This window comes from Amphibalanus amphitrite, unplaced genomic scaffold, assembly GCF_019059575.1.
Source record: "Amphibalanus amphitrite isolate SeventyFive unplaced genomic scaffold, NRLGWU_Aamphi_draft 000484F_arrow, whole genome shotgun sequence".
NCBI classification, from domain to species: Eukaryota; Metazoa; Arthropoda; class Thecostraca; order Balanomorpha; family Balanidae; genus Amphibalanus; species Amphibalanus amphitrite.
This window is the reverse complement of record NW_024881978.1, coordinates 330956-356702: the sequence shown is the minus strand read 5'-3', so window position 1 is coordinate 356702 and position 25747 is coordinate 330956. Positions and strand designations below refer to the sequence as shown.

At 51.4% G+C, this 25747-nt stretch overlaps 4 protein-coding genes across 7 annotated transcripts; 1 reads left to right on the top strand and 3 right to left on the bottom strand.

Moving 5' to 3' along the window:
- Nucleotides 1-186: 186 nt before the first annotated feature.
- Nucleotides 187-3186, bottom strand: LOC122392376. Its single transcript, XM_043387174.1, has one exon. It carries the CDS (start codon nucleotides 3184-3186, stop codon nucleotides 187-189), a length of 3000 nt encoding a protein of 999 aa, XP_043243109.1.
- A 118-nt stretch (nucleotides 3187-3304) lies between these two features.
- LOC122392382 lies at nucleotides 3305-4076 on the bottom strand. The gene is made up of 2 exons (XM_043387185.1): nucleotides 3405-4076; nucleotides 3305-3332 (listed from the first exon to the last, which is right to left on the bottom strand). Exons 1-2 carry the CDS (start codon nucleotides 4074-4076, stop codon nucleotides 3318-3320), a joined length of 687 nt encoding a protein of 228 aa, XP_043243120.1. The 3' UTR covers nucleotides 3305-3317.
- Nucleotides 4077-7271: 3195 nt separating this feature from the next.
- LOC122392379 lies at nucleotides 7272-19377 on the top strand. Of its 4 annotated transcripts, none has more exons than XM_043387177.1 (13): nucleotides 7272-7707; nucleotides 10032-10197; nucleotides 10463-10618; nucleotides 10830-11035; nucleotides 11368-11542; nucleotides 12126-12290; nucleotides 13317-13459; nucleotides 14755-14901; nucleotides 15241-15461; nucleotides 16604-16730; nucleotides 17897-18187; nucleotides 18341-18481; nucleotides 18908-19377. In XM_043387177.1, the coding sequence occupies exons 2-13, from the start codon at nucleotides 10086-10088 to the stop codon at nucleotides 19124-19126; spliced, it is 2103 nt and encodes a 700-aa protein (XP_043243112.1). In that variant the 5' UTR covers nucleotides 7272-7707; nucleotides 10032-10085; the 3' UTR covers nucleotides 19127-19377. The 4 variants fall into 4 exon arrangements, with proteins under 4 accessions (XP_043243112.1, XP_043243116.1, XP_043243113.1 ...); XM_043387181.1 differs by lacking the exon at nucleotides 7272-7707 and adding an exon at nucleotides 7766-7819; XM_043387178.1 differs by lacking the exon at nucleotides 7272-7707 and adding an exon at nucleotides 7930-8321.
- Nucleotides 19363-25056, bottom strand: LOC122392380 (zinc finger CCHC domain-containing protein 24-like). Its single transcript, XM_043387182.1, has 5 exons — nucleotides 24849-25056; nucleotides 22051-22108; nucleotides 21519-21631; nucleotides 21066-21227; nucleotides 19363-20633 (listed from the first exon to the last, which is right to left on the bottom strand). Exons 2-5 carry the CDS (start codon nucleotides 22076-22078, stop codon nucleotides 20523-20525), a joined length of 414 nt encoding a protein of 137 aa, XP_043243117.1. The 5' UTR covers nucleotides 22079-22108; nucleotides 24849-25056; the 3' UTR covers nucleotides 19363-20522.
- Nucleotides 25057-25747: the final 691 nt, after the last annotated feature.

The window sequence follows — 25747 nt, the reverse complement described above, 5'->3', positions numbered from 1 at the left end:
GGCTTCACCACATTAGCCTAGATCATACCTCTGTACACGTCATATCACGTCATATCACGTCATTCTGAACCCTAGACAAAGGCTGATCAATTTCTCCCTCCGCCGACTCACCGTCGCCATAAGACCCTGGCTCGCAATACGACGCGCACCATCATCGCTCGAACCACGCAATGACTAAGACACAGACTACACCTCACCCTGATCCTCAAGATCATCACTTCCGCTGCTGCTGTTTAACGCATCAATCGGCACCACGTGGCCGAAGAAGTCAGGCGGCCGCCGATTACGCTGACCTCGGCGCACCACCCTTTCGCCGCTGTCGCTCTCAGACCGGCCGCATTCACCACCCGCATCATCAGCCTCCTCCACCGGGCGCCCCGGCGCGCCATCGCCCTCATAACCGAATGTCATGACGATCGGGGACCCGGCACGGTCCTCCTCCGCTTCCTGTGGGCCCCCGCTGCCCCGGTCGGGGGTCCGAGGGCCTGCTGCTGGTCCCCCGGTGTCACCGCAGTGGCGGAGGTCTCTGATGTGCCAAGGCACGCCGCCCACTTCAACCACCTGCGGCGACACCACGCCAGACACCGTTCCTCGAACCGACCGCTCGGTGCAGCGGGTGCCCGGCCGCCTCACCCACACGGCGTCCCCCACCTGGAAGTCGCCCTCCCGCCGGGCTGGCGGCCGTCCTATCACGGCCTCCTCGGACGCTCCGGCGGTAGCTCTTTGTCTCACGGCGTCCCTCACAGGGTAGCGGTAGATGCCGTTGGCGGGCGCCTCAGCCGCCGTCCCGCCGTCACGGGGCGTGATATTGTACAGGTGCACGGCCTCTCCGATGCCACACTTCTTCCGCGCCGCGATCACTTTGACACTGCGGTGGTTCCGCTCCACGATGGAGTTCCCGCTGGGGCGATGCACTGCGCGGAAACGCAGCAGCACTCCCCAGCGGGCAGCGAAAGCGGCGAACTGACGACTGCGGAAAGCGGTGTCGTTGTCCGCCAGAAGCTCAGCCGGTGCGCCTCGCTCCGCGAACACTTGTTCGAGTTCACTCGTGACTGTCGCCGCGTCCGACCGCCGCAGCAGCCTCCACACACAAAACCGTGACGGGCCACAGTCTATCACCGACAAGTAGGACTGACCACCGTAGTGCGTGACATCGATGGCCAGCCGGTCCCACGTCCCCTCCACAGCCAGCGACCCGTGCCTCCAGGTCACCGGCGCCGGGTCAACCGCGCGGCAGACGTCACAGGCCGTCACCACTTCCCTGACCACTTTCCGGGAAATCGACGATGACACATCCCGACGCGCGAAATACAGCGTTCGTCGGACACCCGGGTGACCCGCCCTGACATGTACGTCAGTGACGGCCTGTCGGAAGTCCACGGTAACGGCGCCGCCGCCGTCTCCCACTTCCGATCCAACCACTGCCGCTGCTGCCACTGGCTGTCCATCGCTCGGCCGCTGGTCCGCTGGCTGCGAGTCCTGACGCAACCACAGGGACGGCACTCGGGTCAGCGTGTCCGAACGGTTCTGAGACGAGCGGACTAGAGACACGGTGAGAGAAATGCCCAGCTCTGCGACCAGCTGCCTGATGACGTCGACCCGCCGGCGGATAAGCATCTCTCCATGTGCCTTGGTTCGCAGTCTCGCGCGCCCGCTCAGAGCGTCGCTGACCCACCGGTGAACAGTGGCGGAGTCCGTCTTCAGCTCGATGGTCTTCATGTCCCACGCCAGGGCCAGGTTGATGCCCCGCACGGCGGCGTCGAGCTCCGCCATGTTGATGTGGGTGGCCTCGTCCCGGCGGAGCCAGCACGCGTCCTCGATGACGTCACCTCCCTCGCTCTCCAGCACGACGCCGGCGGCTATCGAGCTGGCGTCCGTCCACAGTACGGCGCGGTGCCCAGTCACGCACCACTGCCCACGGGCCGGGTCCTCGCTCGCCAGTCGCTCAGCCACGTGCTTCAGCTGTTCCCGCAGGGCCGCGTCGTGTGTGACGTCATCCCACCCGCGTGTGAGAGAGTTGACACGACGCTTCAGCCACGCTGTCGCTGGTCTCAGCCAACCGCAGACCGGCAGGTGCGCCACGATACGACCACACCATGAAAACACGGAGCGCCGCGTCATTGCCGCGGGCGGTGAGCCGACTGGGTTGTCACGCCTCCAGGCCAGCCCACCCCCGACTGGCTCCACACGCAGTCCCAGCAGCCGCGCTCCGTCCGCAGCCCGCTCCGGCGGCTTACACTGGAGCCCATAGCTCGCGAAGTGGGCGATCACGCGCTCCGCGCTCACCACGTCCTCATTGACGCACAGATCGTCGACGTACGGTATGACGGCGCCCTGCATCACTGGGTCCTGTTGCAGCACCGTCCGCACCACCGCCTTCATGATGAGAGGCGCGACGTTGAGCCCGAATCCGACACGGGTAAGAGCGTACCTTTGGCCATCAATCACGACTGTCTGAAACGGCCACAGCCGACGATCGGTCCTGAGCTGCAAGTACGCCCTCTTCAGGTCGACGACGGCGACGTTGGCCCCGTGCCGCCGCCATTTCCTCAGCGTGTCGGCACATACGTCAGCGTCGGCCGTGTGTGCCTCCACATGGCTGTTGAGCTCGCGGCAGTCTAAGACTGGTCGTACTTTAGTCTTGTTCTGCTGTTCAACAGCCATGAGAGGGATCAGCCCGCGCGGCGGCCCGTCCACCGTCTCGTCGTACGGCTCCAGCCAGCCGTTGTCGATCCATGTACGGAGTTCAGCATCAAACTCCTGCCGTGCCTCGGCCGGCACGCCGTACTGGGGGACACCGTTCCTCACGCACCCTGGCTCCGCCCCGTTCCGCCACTTCCACGCCACCGTCCAGTGTTGACTTTTCGCGTCATAAGTGACCGTGAAGTCTCGCTCTTCCACGGTCAACGCCGGGGGCGTCACGGCGCTGCATCGCGGCGGCACCCCTCCCGGGCCCGGCACGGCCACGTCGGGCCTCTCGCTGGCACCGAACACCACATCGTCCGCCGCCCGCACTGTCACCCCGCCCAGCGCCGCGATGCCGGTCATCCCCACCAGCATATCCACGCCCAGTGGTTTGTCCGGCACTACCACGGCGCTGAGCGTCACCGCGGGCCCGCCGCTCTTCAGCTGAACCGCCACCTCCGTTACTCCGCTGCTTGGCAGCCGGGACCCGTTGACGGCCATTACAGTCACGCCGCACCGTCTCCAGCTCGCGCAGCACGACTCGTGGATGATGGTGCAGCTGCAGCCCGAGTCGATAACAGCCACTCTGCGCTGCCCATTCACCAGCAGCTGCACCGTCGGTAGCGCGCCTCTTACTCTTGGGCTGCCCGAGAGGAGGTTGGCGCAGACACCGCCTCTCCTGACGCGTTTCCCGGCATCCGTTCCGGGCAGCGTGCCGCGGCGTGTCCTGGCTGCTCGCACCGGAAACAGATGATGTCCGCTCTCCTCTCCGCCCGGCAGTCACGAGCGAAGTGACCGGCTCGACCGCAGCGGTAACACCGTGATGACGCCGGCGTGTGGCGGGAACGGGCCGGCGCAGCGGCGGCAGCGGCTGCAGCGACGGCATTCTCTGCCATCAGCGCCCGAGCCCGCTCCACCAGCTCGGCCAGCGTCAGGCTCTCCATGCGGCAGCCGGCCCTCAAGGTATGCCTCGCCGCATCCGGGAGACCGGCCACGAAGCCGCACATCAGCGCCGTGTCGCCGAGCCCGCCGAACAGGGAGGCCAGCCGCCGCAGGTCTGCCAGGTAGACGTCGACGCTCTCGCCGACACGAAGTCTTCTCGCCGTGAACTCCTCGTACGCCTGGAACTTATCCACAGCGAACGCCCGCAGCAGGGCAGCTTTGACGGCAGAGTACTGCAGCTTCTCCTCGGGCTTCAGCTGCTGGTAGACGCTGAAGGCTCCGCCGGTCAACCGCAGGGGGACGACGGTTTGAATGTCGGACACTCCGCGCAGCTGACAGACGAGCTCCGTCTTATCCAGCCACTCTTCCACAGAGGCGTTACCGCCATCGAACTCGGGGATTAGCCGCATGTCCAGCGCCGAACTTGCCACAGCGCTTTCCTGTGACATGGTTGCCGAAATAGCTTGTAGTAATGCAAAAAGTCCAGTACACTCAGATGCCTCTATTCACACCCGTACCCGCTCGTGTCCCGGAGCGCACTGCCCGGCTTCACCACATTAGCCTAGATCATACCTCTGTACACGTCATATCACGTCATATCACGTCATTCTGAACCCTAGACAAAGGCTGATCAATTTCTCCCTCCGCCGACTCACCGTCGCCATAAGACCCTGGCTCGCAATACGACGCGCACCATCATCGCTCGAACCACGCAATGACTAAGACACAGACTACACAGGTCACTGAGGGTCGGGTCAGGCAAATAAGTATCATGGGTGAGATCGTAGCGGGTGTCACCACACACCGGTGCTAATGTTTTTGCGCGTCGACCTCGCCAAGAGAGCTCAACTTTGTTCATACATCATGGCGCCCCTGGTGCCTGACTGTCATGAACTTCCATTGGTGTCTACATAATTTTCCAGCATTATTCAGCAGATATCACCGGAATGTTATCAGACAATGAAATAGTTTGTCTCGGGAGACGGCGTCTCGCGTCGCTGGCAGAATAAATACTAATAGAAAATGATGTGAGTCGGAGGGATATGTCATGCTCGGCTGTTCAGTGATAATCTCAATGCAAATAACCAATTACGTACATAGTGCATCAGGAAATAAGATGGGGAAGGACGACGAGTGACGGGGCTCATTGAAATAGGGTGGTAGCTAGGGGCCGTTGAATGAAAAGACAAGTGCGTTCAGTCGACCACAAATGATGTTCTACTTCTCACAGGCAGTCGGTTACCTGGAGTGGTAGGCTGTGCCGCACCACACGGGCTGAGCTCGCCCGTAATAGGGGTGGGGGGTCAAACGGACCCGCCCGGTTTTTCGCGAAACACTCGCGTAAAAGCGGCCGATCGGGACGAAAATTTCAGTACTCAGGAGTTGATTAATTCTAAACCTACCCTGAAAATTTCATGATCGTGACCCAAATGACCTCCGACCGCCTACTTTTCGAGACCATGTTTGACCGGAGTCGCGAATGCGATTCGGCACATCAACATGTTGGCTCGTATTAGCCGCGCATCTGCAGTCTTTTCGTGGTTCAGTTCAGCAAGCGTTCAAACATATGATATGACGTTGCTGCCAGGCAATATGGTGGGTGTCAAGGTCACCTGAAGGTCAGGTCAGGTCATTGACCTTTGATGACCTTGACCTCAGTTCATTTTTTAGAGTTATACATGTTTCTAGGCTAGTTTTTGGAGCTGAATTCGAATTTAGCAGCTATTCGAACATTCATAACGAACTACGAAGTAGTTTTGGTGCCTTCGAAGTTCGATGGAAACATGCTGCGAAGCTGTCAGAGGCGGTTGACGCCTTCTACGAATGCCCGGCAGCCTCACGGCAGGACCCCTACTGGCTGACCTAACCTGACCTGACCCGACCTGGACTAACCCGCGCGGGGCTGGGGTCTCCAGCCGAACGCGCGGGGCTGGGGGGGGGGGTAAATTTTACCCCCCCCCCCCCAGTTATCTCCCGAACTAATGGTCCGATTTGGAAAAATCAAACGCCAATCGCAAGATCTCATCACGAACAACTAAAAACATGTACTTAATTTAAAGTTTGAGGTCAAGGTCAAGGTCAGGTCAAGGGTACAAATTGCAAGTTTCTACAGTATCGGCCTTGCGCCGTAGTTGCCGAAGAATGGAGTCATCGACTGAGACTGATTGCCCAAAACGTGTTCTTAGGCTACCAAGACAATATTCGTTGCATACAATATCATTCAGAGGTCAAGGTCAAGGTCAGGTCAGGTCAGGTCAGGTTAGGTCACCAAAAAACAAAATATAGAAAAGGGCATGTGCGACACATGTTTTATGGGTCATTTTACTCATAGAATTCAATAGGCAAACTCAATAAGTGATATGGACCACCTCTGCATGAATTTCAGGTCGAGGTCAGGTCAAGGTCAGGTCAAGTGAGGTCAAATTTTGAAGTTGGTTGTTAAGCCCTAAAAAGGTGTCTATCTGATGCAGTTTTTCACGGCCAATCGAATGGTGCTATTTTTGTTTCCGTACGAGGTCTAGAACTTCCAAAAAAAATCATTTTTCAAAATTTTTGTGTGTCGTGACGTCATAAAATATTGAATAGCTCCCACATTTTTGAACCGATTCTTCTAAAAATTGGTATGTAGGTGCACATAGACCACTTCTCTGACATATATTCCGGTTTTTTCGATACACTCAAAATTTTGGATTTTATAATCATTTTCCCAAAAAAATCAGTTTTTTGAAAAAAATTTGGGCCAAAATCCAAAATTTTCAAAAAACCGAGATAGCCATTTGATAGACAAAGTAGAATTACGTGTAACATTTTTTGTTACGTCTTGATTCCTTTAAAAATGAAGATGTTAGCGGCGTTTGAACTTTTGCCGTTTTTGAGGCGAAAATGGCGAACATGACGTCACTAAAACGTCAATTTCTCAAAAATTTTCCGACGGATTTCGCTCAAATTTTCAGGGAACGTGTCAAATTGATGTAAGAAAAGGTACTGAAAGTTTGGCGGCGCTGCGCGCCGCCGTTTTTAAGATATTGCAAAAATTCGCGAGGGGGGGGTAAAATTTACCCCCCCCAGCCCCGCGCGGGCTAAATGATTTTGGGCCCTTCGAGACACTTGGGGGCCCTTTTCCTTGAAGGCCCCTCAAGGCCTAGTCCTCCCCTCCCCCCACCTCTGAAATCATTTCCCCAGGCTCCAGCCCTGTTTGGGCAGTTGAGAAAGGTTAGGCATGACGGTCCATCTCGCAGCTCCCGAAGCTACTTTTCAGTTTTCTGCAATTTGGCAATTTGCAACCTTTCTGCTTCCGCCAGCCAGTGTCTGACGTCTGTGCCTCGTGGGTACCGTACCTAAGGGTGAGATGACAGCGGTCAGCGGCACAGTTGACTGCTCGTGTTCAGTAAAGAAAAGCAATGATCATAACTGTAATCTTGTAATCTGTAATCTGAGGATGAAGATGGTCATCGCCATCGGTACAGCGTGCCGTGCCAATTGCCAAACCAAACACCGTGGGAACTACACCGACTCAATCGGCAGTGGTGTCCGCTTAGGGCGTCCTCTATATATACCAACATCAACTATGAGGCTGTGGCGTGCCGTCACATAGGTGTCGCTAAAATCCGGCTGTTGGGTTTTCTTCCCAAAACCAATGCCACTGCTGATCGGAAGCAAGGCCGTATAAATCGGAAGAGCTTTCCTGTCGCCTAGCAACGAAAAAGCAGCGTCTTGGAGGTTTCTGATAGTATTTTTCCAGACTCTTTTTGAAAAAAAAACGTCGAGCATTTGAGTTGGGCTCGAAACATTTTTCTTCTTCTTTGACCTGCTAAAAATTAAAAGTAAAAATAGTTACACATAAATATATTGAAAAATTAGTTTAAAACTGATGAAAATATCCAATAATTTTTACGCTTGCAATGACAGCCACCAGGTTTGCGTCATAAAATTGCCCTCAAGGCTGAAATTCGCTTTGTTTTGGCAGTAACCGGTGGAGGGAATTTTAAAAATTGGATTTCTTTATAAACGCTTTTGCGTATTGTTATTGCTATACGTTTTACTGTGCAAATCATGTACCAGTGAATTGGACAATATTTTGTAAGTATCCTTTCTTTTCATTCTCCATAACCCTGCTGATGAGTTATTCTGTAATCCTGGCATTTTCGTCATACAGTCTGCAAGCACCAGTCAACTAATGGACCCAGTTTGAGTTATTGACTATTGAGTCTTGCATTAATATATTTTGTGTAGCATTGATATCAACATACTGAGTTGTCATTTGTCATTCATTCAGTGAGCATGCCTATAAGTTTTTACGGCATTTAAAAGCATTAAAGTAGAAAAGGGATCTGAGGATATGTTGTGGGTATTTTTATCATTTTGCTCTGATTCCAGCCCAAATCTTCCTGCGGAAACATTTTCACCGTGCTTTTCAGCCAACATTAGCAAAAGATTGCAGTTGCTACAGCATAAGAATCTTTGCTACAGCAAGAACATTTCTATAATATATATGTCGGTATACTGATTCTCCATGGTCAATTACACTAGCAGAGCAGCGCTAGATATCAATGCCAAGTACAACTAACTAAATACCTATCTTTTAATAATTTTTATGAGTGCCATTTTGCGTGTTCTACCGTGTTTATATCAATAAATAACAAAGCTATCATACGTCGCCAGCTGGCCAGCCAGCTGATTTTATCCAGTTGTTGGTAAGGCACCAATTTGATAGGTTTTCAAAAAGTTCAATGGACAGGCTTTTGTCATCAGCATAGATTGTGTCCATAATGATGTAAGATATGCCCCTCCCTGCATCATTCAGAATGTCAGCATTTGGCTAGTGTTATTGCTAAGTTTTTGCCTTCCTGCATTGTTGTTAATTTATGATAGAAACCACACTAGCAATTGCCTCAATAACACAAGGGAAATAAATCAATATATGAGTTATTGGATTTAGAGAACAAAAAGAGTTGAATTGGGACACTGTAAATTGGATTTGGGTAATTTTGTTACCCAATACATGAAAACAGCACTGCTGTAATTCAAATTTTGCTCACCATTGGGCCAATGATTGCTAATTGATCACAACATTGCTTAGCTTCTGGTTCTGGCTGTTTGTTTTCTTCACTAGTACCTACATTGTTTGTCTGAAGCATGATTTATTTACAGCATTGCTCCATTTTCCTTTTTCAGAACTTTAAGATGTGTTGTGAAAACATAGATGCTAGGGCTTTCTGTCTACCAAAGTTGTCTGTTTGTTTTGTAGTGTGATAACTATGCATCAATAATTATTATTCCTATTTCCTGAGCTAAGATGTTGAACACTTGGTGTCAGTTTGAAGCATGGCATGGAATCATATCATGACCAATTTATATTTATATGATCAATGATGTCTCTCAGTGAATATCCAAATGCTGGGCTATTTGTTAGGTATTTTTATCTTAACACGCGCAGTGGAACGGGGGGGGGGGGGCGGATTCCGCCCACCCCTCCTGTTTTTTCGCCAATAACTCGCGCCACAAACATAATATTAATGTGAAATTTTGGCTACCTGTCCAGAATTGAACTGCGGATCTTCTCGTGCAAGAAATAAGAAAATCGGGTCACAACTTTTTAGTAATAGCGGTGTAAAGTAAACATCCTGTCGCCGCGGCGGCGCGGCGGCGCGGCGGCCGGCGCTTACCGTTACGCGCCGCCTGAATTGTAGACTGTGCCGGGGCGGGACGGTTCCGTCTTTACATCGCGCTCCTTACCGCTGATTATATTCGATTAGCGTCAAACTTTGTGAGAAGACTAAGAAATGTACAGGCAATCTCATGGTCAAAGAATTTTGAAAATCGGCCGGTAACAACTTGAGTTATGAGTGTGTAAACACAAAATTGTGATTGCCGCGTTTCCCGCGTCGGCCGATCCCGCTTCAGCCGGCGACATCTTACCCTTAGCAGGCTTCTAGCTGCCATGTTTATTGTTGGATTAACTAGAAATTCACCATACATACTCACAAATGTATGCTCTTTCGTATAGTGAAAAAAAGAAAATCGGCCGGTAACTTTTTGCGTTATCGGCGTGTAAACGCAAAAAAGTCGCTCATATGGCAGATTTGACCACATTTGACCTCATTTGACCTTGAAGATATTGACCTAGGGTCATGAAATTCACACACAACAGAGTTCCCCAGGGCCTTCACCTACCTTCCAAATTTCGTCTTTCTAGCTCCAGTGGGAGCTGAGATCTTAGGGGGGGGGGGCGACATCCGCCCCCCCCCTTCCACTGGGCGTAGTACTCGCAACGCTTCCACTGCGCGTGTTAAGACCAGTTGATTTATTTAAATAAATGAAGCTAAAGCTATGATTCTTACAGCTGGCTTTATAGCATCCCAGACTCATGTATTGCATTATTACAATCATTTTTTTTATTTCAGTGCGAGGAGACGACATAACGACGACGAGCCAATCACGGTAGAACCACTACGAGAATGACGACTGATATTTCGTCCAGCTATAGCTGTTCGACTTTGCGATCCCAGGAAGATACATCACCAACGAAACATCCTGCCATCAGATCACTGAAAACCTCCAGAAGAGATGGTCTGTTGTTGAAAGATGGTCACAGGCATATTTATGCATTTGCTTGCTTGTCATTCTTTTAGTGGTTACTGAGCTTGTTTAATGCATCAATATTGTTATAGCCAATGGCTGACACGTTTCTTAAGAGAATTATGATGGATAGCATTGGGTGTGCCTTCTTGGCATTGGACTATCTAATTTGACCGAGTTAGAAATGTTCTCGAGTCTAGCAATATGTCTCCATTTTTTCTCGAAGGTTGGTAACATACTATTTTTCCTTTCCCAGAGATATCAGAGGGGTTTGATAGCCTTTCAGGACTACTATCTGACTTGAGGTCAGCTCAAGATGATGCCCAGCAAGAAGTATCGAGGGCGCTTAAAGAGCGCGATAAGCTGCTATCATGTTTGCAAAATAAGGACGAAAATGACGACAGGATGCAAGGTAAGTGCGCGTCTTTGTATATAGGGGCTTCCAATTGCGTGGCTTTCCATCCAGCAGCTGATCCTGATAATCTGTCTTGAATAATTGTGACTCAATGTTCAACTTAAACTGGATATGCTATTTTACAATATCATGGACATCGCTATTTATGAAAGTATTAGTAAAGACGTTAAGTGATGGAAATGAATGTCACCTGCTTTGCTGCCTGCAGATTTCCTGAGCCAGCTGAACGTGGCCGAGTCTCGGTGCAGCAACCTGCACGACCAGCTGGACTTTATGAAGCAGATGTACACGAACGCCGAGCGGTGCGCCCGGTCGCGTCGGCAGGCGCCCCGGGACAGCCGGAGTCCCTCCGTGTCGCGCCGGAACAGAAGCCCGACTCCCTGTCGAAGCAACCCCAACAAGAAGGTGCAACAGGTGAGCCGCTGCGGGAGTTTTGCGGGAGTTTCGTCTTACGCCCATAAGAGCTTTTGTGCATAACGTTAGTGTAAGGAATTAATTAATAATTATTCGTCGCAAGAACTGTGCCAGGGCCCAGGTCGGGATGAAATTCAGAATATACGGCTTAGAGTTTTTTTTTGGGGGGGGGGGGATAATTCGTTCATATGCAGGCTACCGGTGTGTGATTAGGAAAACTTTGTCCTGGTAACGATCCTTCCTCTTTGACAGGTGTTGTTAAGCATTTATGACGCCTTCAGACCAAGTTTGATCTTTGCTAGATGACCACCCGCCTCCTCTCTCCCCGGCAGTACATTGTGCAGCGTCGCCGGTCGCTCTCCAACTCTACCCACCCGCAGCCGAGCCGCTCGCCGCCGCGGCGCAGACAGAACGCCTCATCACCATCGCTGCGCAATTCGAACCCGTGCACATCCCGCTCGCCGGGCAGGAAGCCGCCCTGCACCCGGGGAAAACAGCAGACCAGACGTGAGTGGCCGCCGGCAGAGACTGGCGGCAGGAGAGGTTACGGGGCTGGATGGTATTGGGTGGAGTGGTAGGCTCGACGTAGCGTGTCGGGTGGATGATGAATTACGACTATGAAATATGTTGCATTGTAGTGGGCGTATGGTGTTGTTTGAGGGCTCGGTAACGTTAGACGGTGACTCATTGCCGCTGTGGGCCCGTCTGTTGTCGGCGACCGGCTCGAATGATTCATCCAAGATGGGATGAACCGGTGGTGGAAGGTCCAACAGCTCCTGACGGGCCGCACATGTGTCGCTCAATGAGCCTATGTCTGGTAAAGACTATTGTTTGTGGCCAATGTGTCCTTGTCCGGTGACAGTTGTGTCCGTGTCCGCTAACTGAAGTGTCTGCTGACTGTTGTGTCCCTGTCCGCTGGCTGGTGTGTCTTTGTCCGCTGACTGAAGTGTCCGATGACCCACGTGTCCCTGTCCGCTGACTGCCGTGTCCGATGACCCACGTGTCCCTGTCCGCTGACTGTCGTGTCCGCTGACTGTCGTGTCCGCTGACTGCCGTGTCCGGCTGCTGATATGCCCGCGTCCTGTGGCAGCCGGTGTCCGTCTGCGCGCCGAGAGCCTGCTTCGACAGGCGGGCGGCGGCCGACGGGACCGGGGCGACGAGACGGACGCCGACGGCGACCACCTCTGGTGTGACAAGACCCGGCCGCGCTCCCGCTCCCGCTGCGCAGGAGGCATCCTGGCCAACGCCTCCAAATGTACGTCCGAACTGCAGTGTGCTGGAGAGACTAACAGCACAGCACTGTCGACATTGTGTCTTCTATTTTTTTTTTCAAATGATGTACCTTTGGGTATTTTTACGATAGAGGTCGTCTTAGTTTTCTCATTCTGAGGCCTGTTTCACTAACAAATAAAGTGTGTAATTACAAAGAAAAAGCTTGAGTTTAAAAGAAATAATTACCAACATTTGAAATTTGGATTTCACGAAACTTTCGGGCATGAATTTTGAGTTTAAAATTTACCAACTTTTTTACAAGAAAAAAGTTTGTAAGAAACATCGAAATCGCAAACTTTCTGTTTCACGAAGACCAAAAGCTTTAAAGAAAACGTTGTACTTACAAACACGAAATTCCAGTGGCCCTTACGTTTGGAATTTTATTACTTTTTGTGCAATGATGCAAAGCAATCGATTATTTAAAACAAATATGATATGCTGAGTCATTATATGCTCTTTTTCACTTAGCACATTCCCTACGAACCAGCTACGAGCAATAAATAAATATCGTCATGTTTTGTCATTCGCGCGCCATAATTGCATTCAACAGTCTTCTGCTGTCAAATGCTTTACGTGCTATTTTCTTTCAATAATAAGATATTGTGAACTATCATTTATACCATTCAGAAACAGCATCATTATTTTTAATTTATTCCTGCAATTTCTGACATGAAAACTAGACATAGGTTGATAAAAAGAAGCAATATCTGTAACATGTTATAGTTCTTGATTAAAAACATTTTTACTGTTAACAAGTTTATTTGCAAACTCTTTTTATCGGAGGTGCCGCTGGTGATGAACTTTAGTGAAATCCGATTTTACATAGTTTGCAAAAATACTTATGAATTGTAAAGTTCAAACACTTGTAATCGCAAGTTTTTAGTGAAACAGGCCTCTGGTTAGTCTGTATCCGCAGTCAGGAGTAATCTACGTTAACAGTCCGCTTAACTTGTCTGACGGACGTCTAAGGTCGTGTATCTGACCGTCACTCATTCGTTCTCCGTTGCAGACGTGCCCGGCTCGGTGCAGGAGCTGCGAGAGCGGTCCCGCGCCGCGTCTCTGGCCTCGCGCTCACGTGCCAGCCGCTCTCCGGCGCCGGCTCGCGGCGGCCGGCCCCGGCGCCGCGCTGCCAGCGAGTCGGTCGGACGCCGGGTATGTGTGACGTGGACTGTGTACATCCGCCGCGGGCAGGGGGACGGGGCTGGGGCCTGGGAGGATCACAGAACTGAGCTGCGCCCGGCGTATGGCTGGGTCTTGGTCGGCATAGGGTAAGGGCGGGTAAGAGTACGCGGGCGATAAGAGTACGCATCAGCTGTTTCGGTTGCTTAGCAACGCGGGTTTGTCGAGTTCATGAAGTGACATGAAGCCGCCAGTGCGTGCATGTCACCAACGGAACGTGGGCGTTGAGCTGCGACGCTGTTGAGTTTAAGGCGATGAATATTATTTTCGAGCGTTATGATATTATTATGATATGGTACAATAATTTTGATACTTGGCAGTTGAGATGTGGTACATTTCCGTGATTGTTGTGGGAAACTTGTGAGGTTATCTGGGGAAATACTGTACAGTGCAATATTCTGTTTGCGAAGTTTTGCACAACGTTTCGGGGTTGTTTTGTGCGCGAATTGCATGTACGGTAAGAGGACGCACTGTTCAGGAGGGTAAGAGTACGCAGAATTATACATTAAATCGAATATGCAGAAATGTATAATTATTAATCTTTCGCTCAATGACGTTTGTTTTGTAGGTATATCATCAATGGAGCACTGTGATGCAGATGCGTACCCGAAATTCTTCCAAATACGAGTTATTCTCCTTTTTGATTGTGCATTTTTTTAAGAAACACACGACATGATTATTTCCTGATTTATAGACTTGAAAGATTTATTTTGTTTTTCTTTTTGGATACTAGAATTAACTTAAATGCCTTCTGAGTTTGAAGTTAAGCATTTGGACAGTGCAAGCTGCATAGGTGTGTGTTCATATGCTTGCGTACTCCACCCGCCTGGCGTGCGTACTCTTACACACCCCATATGGTAAGAGTACGCAAGTGCAACGGTTCAGAAATTGTCAGTTTTAGACCACTTCCATTTACGCTGAAGGATCGTTGCCCCATGGGTTGATGGCTAATTCAATGAACTTTAATATTCCCTATTTGCGATTTCTTTCCTTCAAATATTAAACAAATGAGAGCAAGAAATCCACTAAGTGCGTACCCTTATACGACTTCACCCTACACAAGCGGAGAACGGACTGGTTGCAATGGGACGATGGTAACAGTTCCAGGCTGTGAAACAGGGCGCGCTGTTCACAGCATCAGCTCTACTCTCTTCGGGTTTTCATCCACCTCGTAGCCTAACGAAATGTCTAGCTGCACAAATAATGGACTGTGTATTGTATTTCCTATTATTGACTGTTTTCTGATGTTCCGTGGTCTGACTCGGCAGTGCGGTCCCGACTCCGGTATCGACTCCGACTCCGAGTCGCCGTCTCGGCTGGCGCGCCACACACTGGAGAGGGAGCAGCGGACGCGCACCCAGCGCGATAAACAGTACCAAATGGGACGCGCACCGCTGCCCTTCCTGTCATCGTCGGTACGGCTGACGGGGATTCCCGGGGGCCGGGGCAGGCCGGAAGCGGCCAGCAGGGCAAGTGGGGCTGAAGTAAACATGGACATGGGTGTAGATTGAAAATATTCATATTCGCGCAGGAATGTGTTACAGCTGTGATTCGAAACTTTGCGATCACGAAGCTATTTTTCGCTCAAGTGTCAGTGGGCTAGATTGATCCCGTTCTCATAACGTTGATGGGTGTGCGGTATGATTCAGTCGTTTGCTAGGTATCAATGCCTTTCCTCATGGTGGTCATGTTAATTTATCACTTTCGAGGAAATATCTGATCATCCCTTGCCTTCTCGTCTCCGCCCCGGTCAGAACACCAACAAGAGCCACCACATCGGCGCCAACATCCAGCATGTGATGAGCCTGGCCAAGCAGGCGGGCGGCTGCACGCGCTCCGGCGCGCCGCTGCCCGACATCAAGGTGGGCCGTCTACCGGCGCGCGGCCCCTTCCTTCGCTACCGGCGCAGAAAACCGTTCCGCTACCACGACAAAATGGAGATCGACAAGTATAAGATCGAGGTGGACCCGCGCAGGTAGGTCAGGCGGTCGACAGTCCGGGTCGGGAATCCCCTCCCGCCGCTGCCCATGTCATCCGCGACGCTTGTTTGTGCTAGTCGTATTGTGCAGGAGCTGCGTAGATGCTAGTCTGCTGCTTATAAATGCCAGATTGAATGTCATCACCCGACTACATTTTGCTGCCAGTCGGATGCCAATATGTTGTGCACTGCGCCATGGTTTATCTCGGTTTGCTCATTGCCAGTCATGTCCTGCCTCCCGGCCTCGTTACTGCCTGTCTGCTGAGTATGCTTTGTTTGCCGCTCTCGTCCGGTCTGCGGGGGTAGTGTGTGGCGCCGGACTGACGGGACCCCTTCCGCCCCCAGGCTGGCCGGCCGGCTGGGTGCTATGACCATCACTACCCACATACACACCACCAGATAGCGGGGCAGAGCCGTCTGTGTGCCGGTAGTACCGTCCACACAGACGTTTGACTCAGCTAGGGAGGCGGGCAACGTGTGTTGTACCCAAACCACAGCGGCGGATTGTGGTGACTAACCTCGCGTCCCCTGGCAGCTGTGGCGCTCGTTGTTGAAAGTCTGATAGGGGTGATAGGGGGCGAATGACGCACGGTGGAGCCGCGCGTGGTGGGACCATTATGCTCATTGTGAACTATGAACTGGTGGCGTAGCCGGCAGTAATTAGATAAGCCGTGCCAAGGTCCTACCCGAGGCTGCTGCAGTGCTGTAAACGTACGGGCAATGCGAGACTACTCATGTGTGATACCATTCGGTAGAAGGTCAACTATAAGAATCTGATCGCTCGCAGTTAGGTTCTGCTTCGTTTTAGTTGCACTACAGTATGTCGTTGCGCCCGTCGCGCCTGTGCCTACCTCGCTACCGCATTTTTATTTCGCACACGTCGCTCATTACGTAATCGCTTTTATCATGTAGTTGCTGAGCTTTTAACCGGCTGATTTCCGCGGATACTCTCTTTATTTCGTATTTGAACCAACCGCACCCGTTTTTCGTTCGTGAATTTGTAATCTCTGGTCATATTACGCCTGTATACTGTGTGTGGACCATGTAACCGGCTGTGCTGTGCTGCGCCGGCTGTGCTGTGCTGTTTGCTGTGCTGCGCGCTCGCCTGTACATGTGCTGTGTTTTACCGTACCGACCAGCTGCGGCCCGGACAACACGGCCGACTTTGCGCGCTACGAGCGGGACCGGCAGGGCTGTGTGATTGACCACTCGGAGACGCGTGAGATGACGCGACGCGCCGCCTACCGACCTGCGCCGGCCAACAAGGTATGTACGGGACGCGTCGGTATCGGTCACAACAGTCTGACTCGGTGTAGAGAACCGGGGGAGATACGGGCATTTGAATGACGTATGACTTGTAGGCATTATGGCACGTCGCTGATAATTACGAGCGAGCGAGCGCAGCGAGCGAAGCGAAGTCTTTTCAATATAAGGGAAAAATCTCAGTATGAGCGGCCCGGCCCGGCCCGGCCTGTAACGCTTTTGAGAGGCTTATATCTCAGCAACCGCTGGACCGATTGGCCTGCGGTCTTTTTTGCTGGGTAGCCCCATCCCTTCTACCCCGTAATTGACTACTTTTGATACATCTCAGTGACCGTCGTGGCACGTGCCACGTGAAAAGTCAAGGGTGTTCAAGCAGTTTTGCAAAAGTAATGATTTTGAGAGGCCCATATCTCAGCAGCGGCTTGAGCGATTGTCTTGCGGGAATTTTTATAGGGTAGCTGCATCCCTTCTACCAAAGGTCGGATACTCTTGATCTATGTGAGTGACCCCCACTGCACGTGCAAAATACAAAAAGAAGAGGTGCCAAATTTGTTCCCATTTCAGTAACTCGGTAATTACTGGGGCGATTTCGCTGAAAATTGGCATACAGGTAGGCACCCACCAGGCAATGCATTCCCATGTGTTGCGGTTAGGGTGCTACTGCACGTGCGCACGTGCAGGGGGCGTTTCCAGATCTCGAGAACGGCTGGGCCGATTGCGCTCAAATTTAGTACGCGGTTGGGGACCGTTTAGTAGGGTGCCGTGCAAAAGTCATTTTGGACCCCGTTTGCACGTGCGCACGTGCAGAATGCCGCTTCCAGATCTCAGGAACGGCTGGGCCGATTGCGTTCAAAGTTGGCACACCGCTAGCGACCGGTTAGAAGGGTGCTTTGCACAAGCCCGTTGGAAGTACCCTCTCGCCCTTCCGCACGTGCAGGGCTCACTGTCTCGCTCGCTCGTTCTTCGCCCAAAAGGCGTTTTACTGGTTGATACATACTCGGGACGAAAGTCTTGTTTGTTAACGTCTACCTAAGTCATATGTTAAAGCAAAATGTAAATATTTGGACAACACAAATTGTTGGTAGGTCACACCCGGTCAGCCCCCGGGTGGGGTCGGCTCCGGCCGTCCGTGTCCGACCTTGACTCTGCCTCACTGACCCGTTCGCCAGATGTCCGGGTACGACGAGGACGCCCGCTCAGCGGCGTCCGTCCAGGTGCAAAAGATGCTCTGCAACCCGGCCACGCTGCGCAAGACCAAGCGCAGTCTGAAACAGCTACTGGAGGAGCTGGCAGAGGAGTTTGCCGGCCTCGAGTGCGTCTGCCAGCAGCTGGAGACGGACATGGGCCGCGCCGACGGCAGCGTGGACCGGTGTCAGCTGGAGGAGCAGATCGGCCGGCTGGAGACCATGATGGAGGAGCGACGACGCCAGGTCTGCTGTCTGCTCAAACTCTACAAACAGGTGAGAGAATAGGGGCGCCGCGGCGGGGGAGGTACACACTTCGAGGCAGGCGAGGGGAGAGGAGCCGCTAGGGAGAACGTGCATTCGCACTGCCATCTTGGTTCCGCTCCGGTGCCCTGACCACTGACCATCGCGGTGCGTTGTGCTCTCCAGATCAAGAAGCTGTCGCGAGCCGGTGTGGGCGCCGGGGGCCAGGACGGTAGCAGCGTGCGTGGCAGGAGACTGGTCGGACGGGCCGGCCGCGGCCTGCCCGCCAGGCCGGGACGACCGATGAGGGTCAACACACGCATACAGGTACGTACGGCCACTGAGTATGCAAAAAGTGTTATCAGGTGATACCTCATTGATGACGTAACGTGATTCAACTATTCATTTCCTTTTATCTACCACTGTTCGATGATGAAAGGACCGTTATTTTTAACCATGTAAAAATGGATTAATCAGGCAGTATGTAATTTTCTCTACCACCTGGTCCGGGGCCGACTGGTATCATTCGCAGCCACCTAGCCAGCTCGGTTCAAATTCAAAACACAGCGCTGCGACGACCTTACACTGACCTAGCTGCCGAGCCGCCGGCACCACACGATCCGTCGGCCCGTGGCGGTGTCTGCTGGCCGTCTGTGCAGGACAAAGCAGTTTATGAGCCGACTCCGAGCGGCACGCTGTGCCATCGGACACCGCTGGCGCCCGCGCTGACCGCCGCTCCCGTCCCGTCCACAGCCCAACAGTGTGCGCCCGCGTGGTGTCACCTTCTCCATGCAGAAGAACTTCCCTCTGCGCCCGGTGCAGCCGCGCTCGCGGCCGGCCGGCCAGCCGCGGCCGCGCCGCCCGGCCGGCTCCAAGAACGCCGACCCGATCCACTGTGCGCAGCTCAAGGTGCTGCGCGACATGCGCAACATCCAGCGCCGCATGCGCATCGAAATGGGCGAGGAGTACTAGGTGAGGCGCGCGGCGCTGAGCGGCGAGCCGGCCGTCTGGTCCCGTCCCCCGGTGTCCGCTGTGCAAATTGGCCGCGCGCCGGCCGGCCGGCCACCGCCGAGCCGGCCGGCGGCGGTGTCGAGCTATCCGTGTCTTTGGTCGAGACGTGAAATTGCACCCCCCCCCCCGCAGTGGCTGAGGCAACGAATGACATCGAAACGAATGCGTAACGACATCAAAAGGAGCTGGAGGTAATATACCGGTTTTTAGCATTACGCGTCTTTTTTTTTAAGCTTTATCGGTGTATATTTTCCGGATACATGGTGTGCCGAGCGACACGAACACATCCCACGTGACACGATGACACGACGCGGCGTGGCGCGTACATCACAACAGCCGCATTACGCGTCTTTGCTAAAATCGACACACGGTGTCAAGGAAAGCAGGCATAAAGAAACTACGCAGAGGAATTGTGCACTAAGTATTAGACATTGTGCTTCATTAGGTAGCTTTGTTATTTTTCCGTCCTCACAAACATACTGATATGGGACAATCTGGAGCTGTTCTGCCCATTGGCCATTACCCATATTTTGTATTAACACATACATTACCGTCTTGGTCCCTGAAACAATTAATGTGAACATCGCCAACATGACTGAACATGCTCTGGCTCTTGGTAATGCGCTCAACGAGCTAATCTCTCACCCCCTCACGCTGAGGGGTACAAAACGACAATCACTTATAGCTCAGCGTACATACAGAACACCTGATGTATGTCAAAACATCTGACTGATCATAAAACACCACACACGCAATGGCAATGCGCGTGCTGGGCCGATCCTATACGTTTCCTAGGCAGTGTGAGCATCGTCTGACCGGGAGAACGGTAAGAACGCATATCACCTGGAGAATGGTAGGAACGCATGTCACCGGGAGAACGGTAAGAACGCATATCAACGGGAAAATAGTAGTAACACACATCACCTGAACAACGGTACCGAACACATCACCGGGAGAATGGTAAGAACGCATATCACCGGGAGAACGGTACGGAACACAGCACCGGGAGAACGGTAAGAACGCATATCACCGGGAGAACGGTAGCGAACACATCACCGGGAGAATGGTAAGAACGCATATCACCGGGAGAACGGTAGCGAACACATCACCGGGAGAATGGTAAGAACGCATATCACCGGGAGAACGGTACGGAACACAGCACCGGGAGAACGGTAAGAACGCATATCACCGGAAGAACGGTAGCGAACACGGCACCGGGAGAATGGTAGCGACGATATGACTGGCCGACGAGGAATGGTCGGTCATGTATGACCGCTAGGCTGTCCGGTGTGCCGGTTCGCTTACCACACCAGAATCCCCTCCTCCCACAGTAGCTGACCAGTGACCAGTGATGCTTCTATTGCACACACGAATGGCCTAGCCGATGGCATCTTCTGCACAGTTGTTGTTGATGATTTTTGTCCAGATCACATACGTCGTCCATCCCTTGGGGCTTATACAGCGGCCTCTGAAAAGTGTCAGGGGAGACACCGGTTGATTTTGACGATGTGTTAAACAATTATTGAAGGAAAGTATCACAGCGAGTCGAGCTCACCGTGTGTGATATAATTAGTACACAGTATTACTAGTTACTACACCTGGAGAGTTTCACTTAGAGATATGATGCATTTGCTAGCGGTGGGGTGAGGGGTTGGTCCTCATGATAGTGTTCATTTCTGATAAAGATACTGATAAAGATAGGGGTTGGTCCTCATGATAGTGTTCATTTCTGATAAAGATACTGATAAAGATAGGGGTTGGTCCTCATGATAGTGTTCATTTCTGATAAAGATACTGCGAACCATTGCCGACCGTAATCCGCAATTGGTTACGCCGTACGTGTTCCAGCCCCTGCCAGGACTGGATGGGAGGGGACGGTCTGTGGCGGTGTGCTACTGACCTGCCTGTGCGGGTACACGTAGACCTTACAGTCCTGGCACGCCTGCTGGGTGTTGGCCCAGCTGCGACTGGACACCCACAGGCGTAGGCAGCTGCTACACTGGTACTGACCGAAACAGCGCCTCTTGCCTTGGTAGGGCGTCCGCTGGCCGGTCTCCGCCGCCTGCCGCGCCAAAGGGGGTCATTTGAAATAGCAATTTATGCGTCGCAAATGATGAGACGGAACGGTGGATTGGTTTAGATAGGGTACTGGTTCAGAGTAAGGAACATGTTGACTCAATTAACTACCACCGAGAAAGGTTTTCGAGGGGACTCAAATCAGTCACCGTGTTTTCTTTACGAGCTAAGTGTATTATGCATGCATCATTTGCTATGCTCCTGACTTTGTGTATTGTGCAAGGTAGTATCGGATCCACACAATTGTTTCTCGAGCGTGATTCGCTTCAGCGCTCACCGTGGGACAGTCGTTGATGAAGTGGTCGCCGACCTCCTTACAGACACCGCACTTGTACTTCCTTGGCGGGGAATTATCCACGGCCAGTCCCTCGAAATCTTCGGCCAGGTCGTCTGTCCGACAAACATAAACAGTCGGCCGATCTATTGCCCGATTGTATTGTATTCTTGAGCAATTGCCCACGTCGGGATATTTGAACGAACTGCGCGCACACTGATGAGCGGATCATTTCATGATGAACTTCGGACTGCCGAAAGGTTTGTGGTTCTATGAAAAACAAACCTTCCCTCTGTTCCGAGAAATAATGCCTCTGTATAATAATCTCGCTTTTTATGTTAAGTCGCCTTTTTAAAAATCTCGCTTTTTATGCAAAGTCGTTTTTTTTTCTTCAAAATTTCGCTCTTTATGCAATTCCTTATGAATACCGTATTCGAATAAAATGTGAACTGTAGAAAATATTTGATTTCATTCAAGACATTCTTACATCGTAGGCCTTTTACCAATAGTCAAGTAGGTGATGAAGTGTGCTTACCACTGTCGTATTCGGAGGAATCGCTCATGGCTCTTGGTGATGTCCAAGTGGTGTCTGTCTGCCCGAGAGAAAGCAGTTATCGGTCAGGCAATCCTGCAAAACAGCGGGCCTGATCTGATCGAGCCGAATAGCGTCAATCTGAGAAGGGCTTGACAGAGCCTGTTTTGATTAATTGTTAGTAAAAACTAAATCAGCATGGTTGAAACTTTGTATGTGGTATATGTGGCGATATCCAAATCTTGTTGATATTCACATCTTGTGGACTGTGGACTTTACACCCAACTATAAGACAACGACGACGACCCGGGATGAACTGCCCTGCCTTTCGAGTTGACCGGTGCTGAGTCACGTAGCGGCCTTAAACAATCGAGTCCCTCTCGAATCATGAGTGTTAGCATTGGTATGCGCAAAATATTTGGCCCGTCGAAGATATGGATACCTACGTGATGAGTCGCCCTCGCTATCGATAACTGAGTATGAGCATGGTTGGTACTCAGCTGATTGTTGATTTGACGCGATGATTTGATTCACAGGCTGCGCGTCGTGATAACTTATCATGACGAAGGCCGTGTGATTGTCGCAGCCTTTGGTGATCTAATGTCCGGCCCGTAGAAAGTTTGATGCCTACCCTCCCCAGCCGAGGAGGTGATGGTGCTACCTTGCAATTTTCTAGGTGCTATTTTTTCAGGAGCCAGGAATATGTGTCTTCAATCTCACTTTCTCGCATGAGACACCTGACGCTAGGTCATCTACGTTAGTCTTAACGACGGAAGCTGCTTGTTCAGCGCCGGAAATGATACAATCTGCTCGCAAGCGATTCGAAACTTTGTTATGTACATGATTAGTAGGTATGATTCTTACTTGCCTGATGTCTAAGCTTTACATTTCGCACCTTCCGTGATCCGTAATAAGCTGAATGTTATCCAAAATGAATCTCCTGAGCTAAAGGCCGACTTGACCAGATGTGACCCGACCGTGACCTGCGGTCTTTATCCTTCCAGGCGGTGGGGGGGGGGGGGGGGGGCATTTTTTGCCTCCCCTCTTTAGTTTTTTTTTCGATATATCTCCAGAACCGCTGCGCCGATCGTCACCAAACTCTCAGTACCCTCCCGTGAATAGCTATTGCACATTGTGACCGAAATTTTTCCAAAGGCTATGATAGGTTGGCCGGTAATGACGTCGGAGTGACGTCATTTCTGCCATTTTCGACCCCAAAAAAGGTTTCGCGGGAAGAGCTGTCAGGCCTACAGCTTTAGAGATACAGAAAAATGTTTAAGACATAAAAGGTGTAGAATTAAAAGGGCTACAAAATTGCTATCTCGGATTTTTGAAATTTCTGGATTTAGACCCCCAAAAATAAAAAATAGTTTTTTAATATAATGGCCAAGACATCCAAAAAGTTTTTGGAACTTCGAAAAAAAATCGGAATATAGGTATGTGATAGTCCTTACCGCCTTCTATTCACATACCAAATTTGAGATCGATACCTCTGTTTTGGCTAAGTTATAGCGAAAAAAACTGCTCAAAATTGAGGACGTCAAATTTTCAAACTCATTTTTTTTTAGCAATTCTAGACCTCGTAGTGCAAAACAAAGACCACCATTAGACTCCCCGTGACGAGCTGCATTGAATCAATACCCATTTTATGCAAAACTATCAACTTTGAAATTTGACCTTTTTGACCTGACCTTGACCTGACCTCCACCAGAATGTGACCTAAACCGTACCTGATGGTCTTATAACCAACACCATTGAGTTGGAAATGAAAAATTGGCCATAAAACATGCATCGCACAACCTTCGTAAGGTTGGATTCATGTGCTGACCCTTGGTGACCTGACCTGTGACCTGACTTGGTGTTGTCAGTGACCTCTAATAGCAACATATGTACTAGGCAACTGACGCCCTATCGCTGTTTTTCGACAAAATGCGTTTTCCTCGGTGTTAAAGCGCATTCCCTAGAAGACCCGTGAACGGTGAAACATTTTATCGTTGACCTGACCTGTGACGTCATCAGTGACCCCGAGGTCGATGAATTTCGTTTTCTTGAGACAAATTTGACAGGGCTATCGAACGCCGTTTGAATTTTACGGATCTGTTCAGTAGTTCGGAGATACCGGGGGCGGGGTAAAAAATGCACCCCCTCCCCCCCCCCCCACCGCGCGGAAGGTGGCCGGGAGACTCACCGCCTGCCGGGTTAAAAAAAAATGGCCTAATGGTGATATTCGTCACTTCAGAGGTCGCCAGATGACAAGAGACAATCGTTGTGGGATCCGTGTTTTTTCCTACATACCAAGGGTGTTATTCCCCAGTCGTTTGGCCGCCGATATTGAACTAGGTATGTAGAGTTTTGATGAAAATGAAATGAGAGTGTTGAACTTCGGTATGCGCAGCGAATTTAAATGGTGCCTACCAAACTTGGGTCCACATTCCACACACTGATTAACTTATACGCAAACAGAGCAAACTCGATCAATTTTGACCGCGAAAGTCATCACCGTTTGTTTGAGATAAAAAACCGATCAAATTTGAGACCGGTCAGCAATTGTTTACCTACTTATACCTACCCCTGGATGATTCATACCTACTACGTACAAAATAAAGCCACCAATGGCCATTGAACTACGATACACCTCCACACAAATCACACAAGGTTTAGCGTTATGGGAACCATGAAATCCACCGTTCGGTTCAGTGACAGGTTAAAACACGCACCACGCAAATAGGATGCGCGTTGTGATGTCAATGACACCTGGCCCATCCGTCAGCAATGACTAGCCATCAAAACTCAGTACTCACCGTACAGCAGGTGAGGCTTCGACGTCTCCTCCCTCAGGAGTTGTCTGAGCTCGGCGTGCGCTTTGTCCTCCTTCTACTCCTTGTGACGACGTGGGCACCCGCCGCACCGGCTGTTGACGAACAACTGCACCGACTGCGCCCGGCCCATGCAACAACCCCTATGACCTCTGACGCAGCCTCTGACGCGCTGCTCTCCGCAGCCATAACCAATGGCGTACCCCGCTCACTACCGGGGGTGGGAGTCGGCCGATTGTGGGGCGGTGGGCGCTGACTGTGCGCAGTGCGCACTGTACTCTGATAGGCACAGTCTGCTGAATCCAGACGTCACAGCTCATTTTGTTGGTGACTTCGAACAGTGCCGGCGCCGGGCAACAGGCGCCGTACGGCATTCCGTCCCTTGGTCCGTGGTAACTCACCCCCATCCCGCCCCACTTTCCCACGATCGCTCGTGTCTGGAGACGCCTCTGGCTGGGCGGGGAAGTCCCATATGACTCTGGTCCCGTCGTCCCCTGCTGAGCAGTGCCAATGCGTAATGCGTATGTACGGTTGGGATCGGGACCGATTAGCTATTTGCCGCAAGGCAAACGATTATATTCTAGGCGGCAGTTCTATATTGTTGCTCAATTATGTTCGACAATGACTGCTTACTCCTTAGGTACTGAAACAGTTCGTAACTGTAGTCAAAAGAAGCCTGCTGGCTGCTTATAAGAAAGTCCTTTTAACCAGGGTTGTGCTTGACTCATGAGTCGAGTCAGAGATCTGACTCGACTCTGACTCAGATGAGTCAGGTTTGAGTCGAGTCGGATAAAATGTTGAGCTGTTGAGTTGAGTCAGAGTTGAGTCAGACAAAAATATTAAGGTGTTGAGTTGAGTCAGAGTTGAGTCAGTAAAATAACTTT

Bases quoted from the DNA above. Each gene is read 5' to 3' on its own strand.
- LOC122392376 (XM_043387174.1), bottom strand. From the start codon at position 3,186: ATGGCCGTCAACGGGTCCCGGCTGCCAAGCAGCGGAGTAACGGAGGTG.
- LOC122392382 (XM_043387185.1), bottom strand. From the start codon at position 4,076: ATGTCACAGGAAAGCGCTGTGGCAAGTTCGGCGCTGGACATGCGGCTA.
- LOC122392379 (XM_043387177.1), top strand. From the start codon at position 10,086: ATGACGACTGATATTTCGTCCAGCTATAGCTGTTCGACTTTGCGATCC. The intron at 11,036-11,367 runs GTGAGCCGCTGC...TCTCCCCGGCAG, and splicing joins CCAACAAGAAGGTGCAACAG to TACATTGTGCAGCGTCGCCG. The intron at 15,462-16,603 runs GTAGGTCAGGCG...CGTACCGACCAG, and splicing joins ATCGAGGTGGACCCGCGCAG to CTGCGGCCCGGACAACACGG.
- LOC122392380 (XM_043387182.1), bottom strand. From the start codon at position 22,078: ATGAGCGATTCCTCCGAATACGACAGTG. The intron at 21,228-21,518 runs GTGAGCGCTGAA...TTGGCGCGGCAG, and splicing joins TCATCAACGACTGTCCCACG to GCGGCGGAGACCGGCCAGCG. The intron at 20,634-21,065 runs GTCAGTAGCACA...GACACTTTTCAG, and splicing joins ACGTGTACCCGCACAGGCAG to AGGCCGCTGTATAAGCCCCA.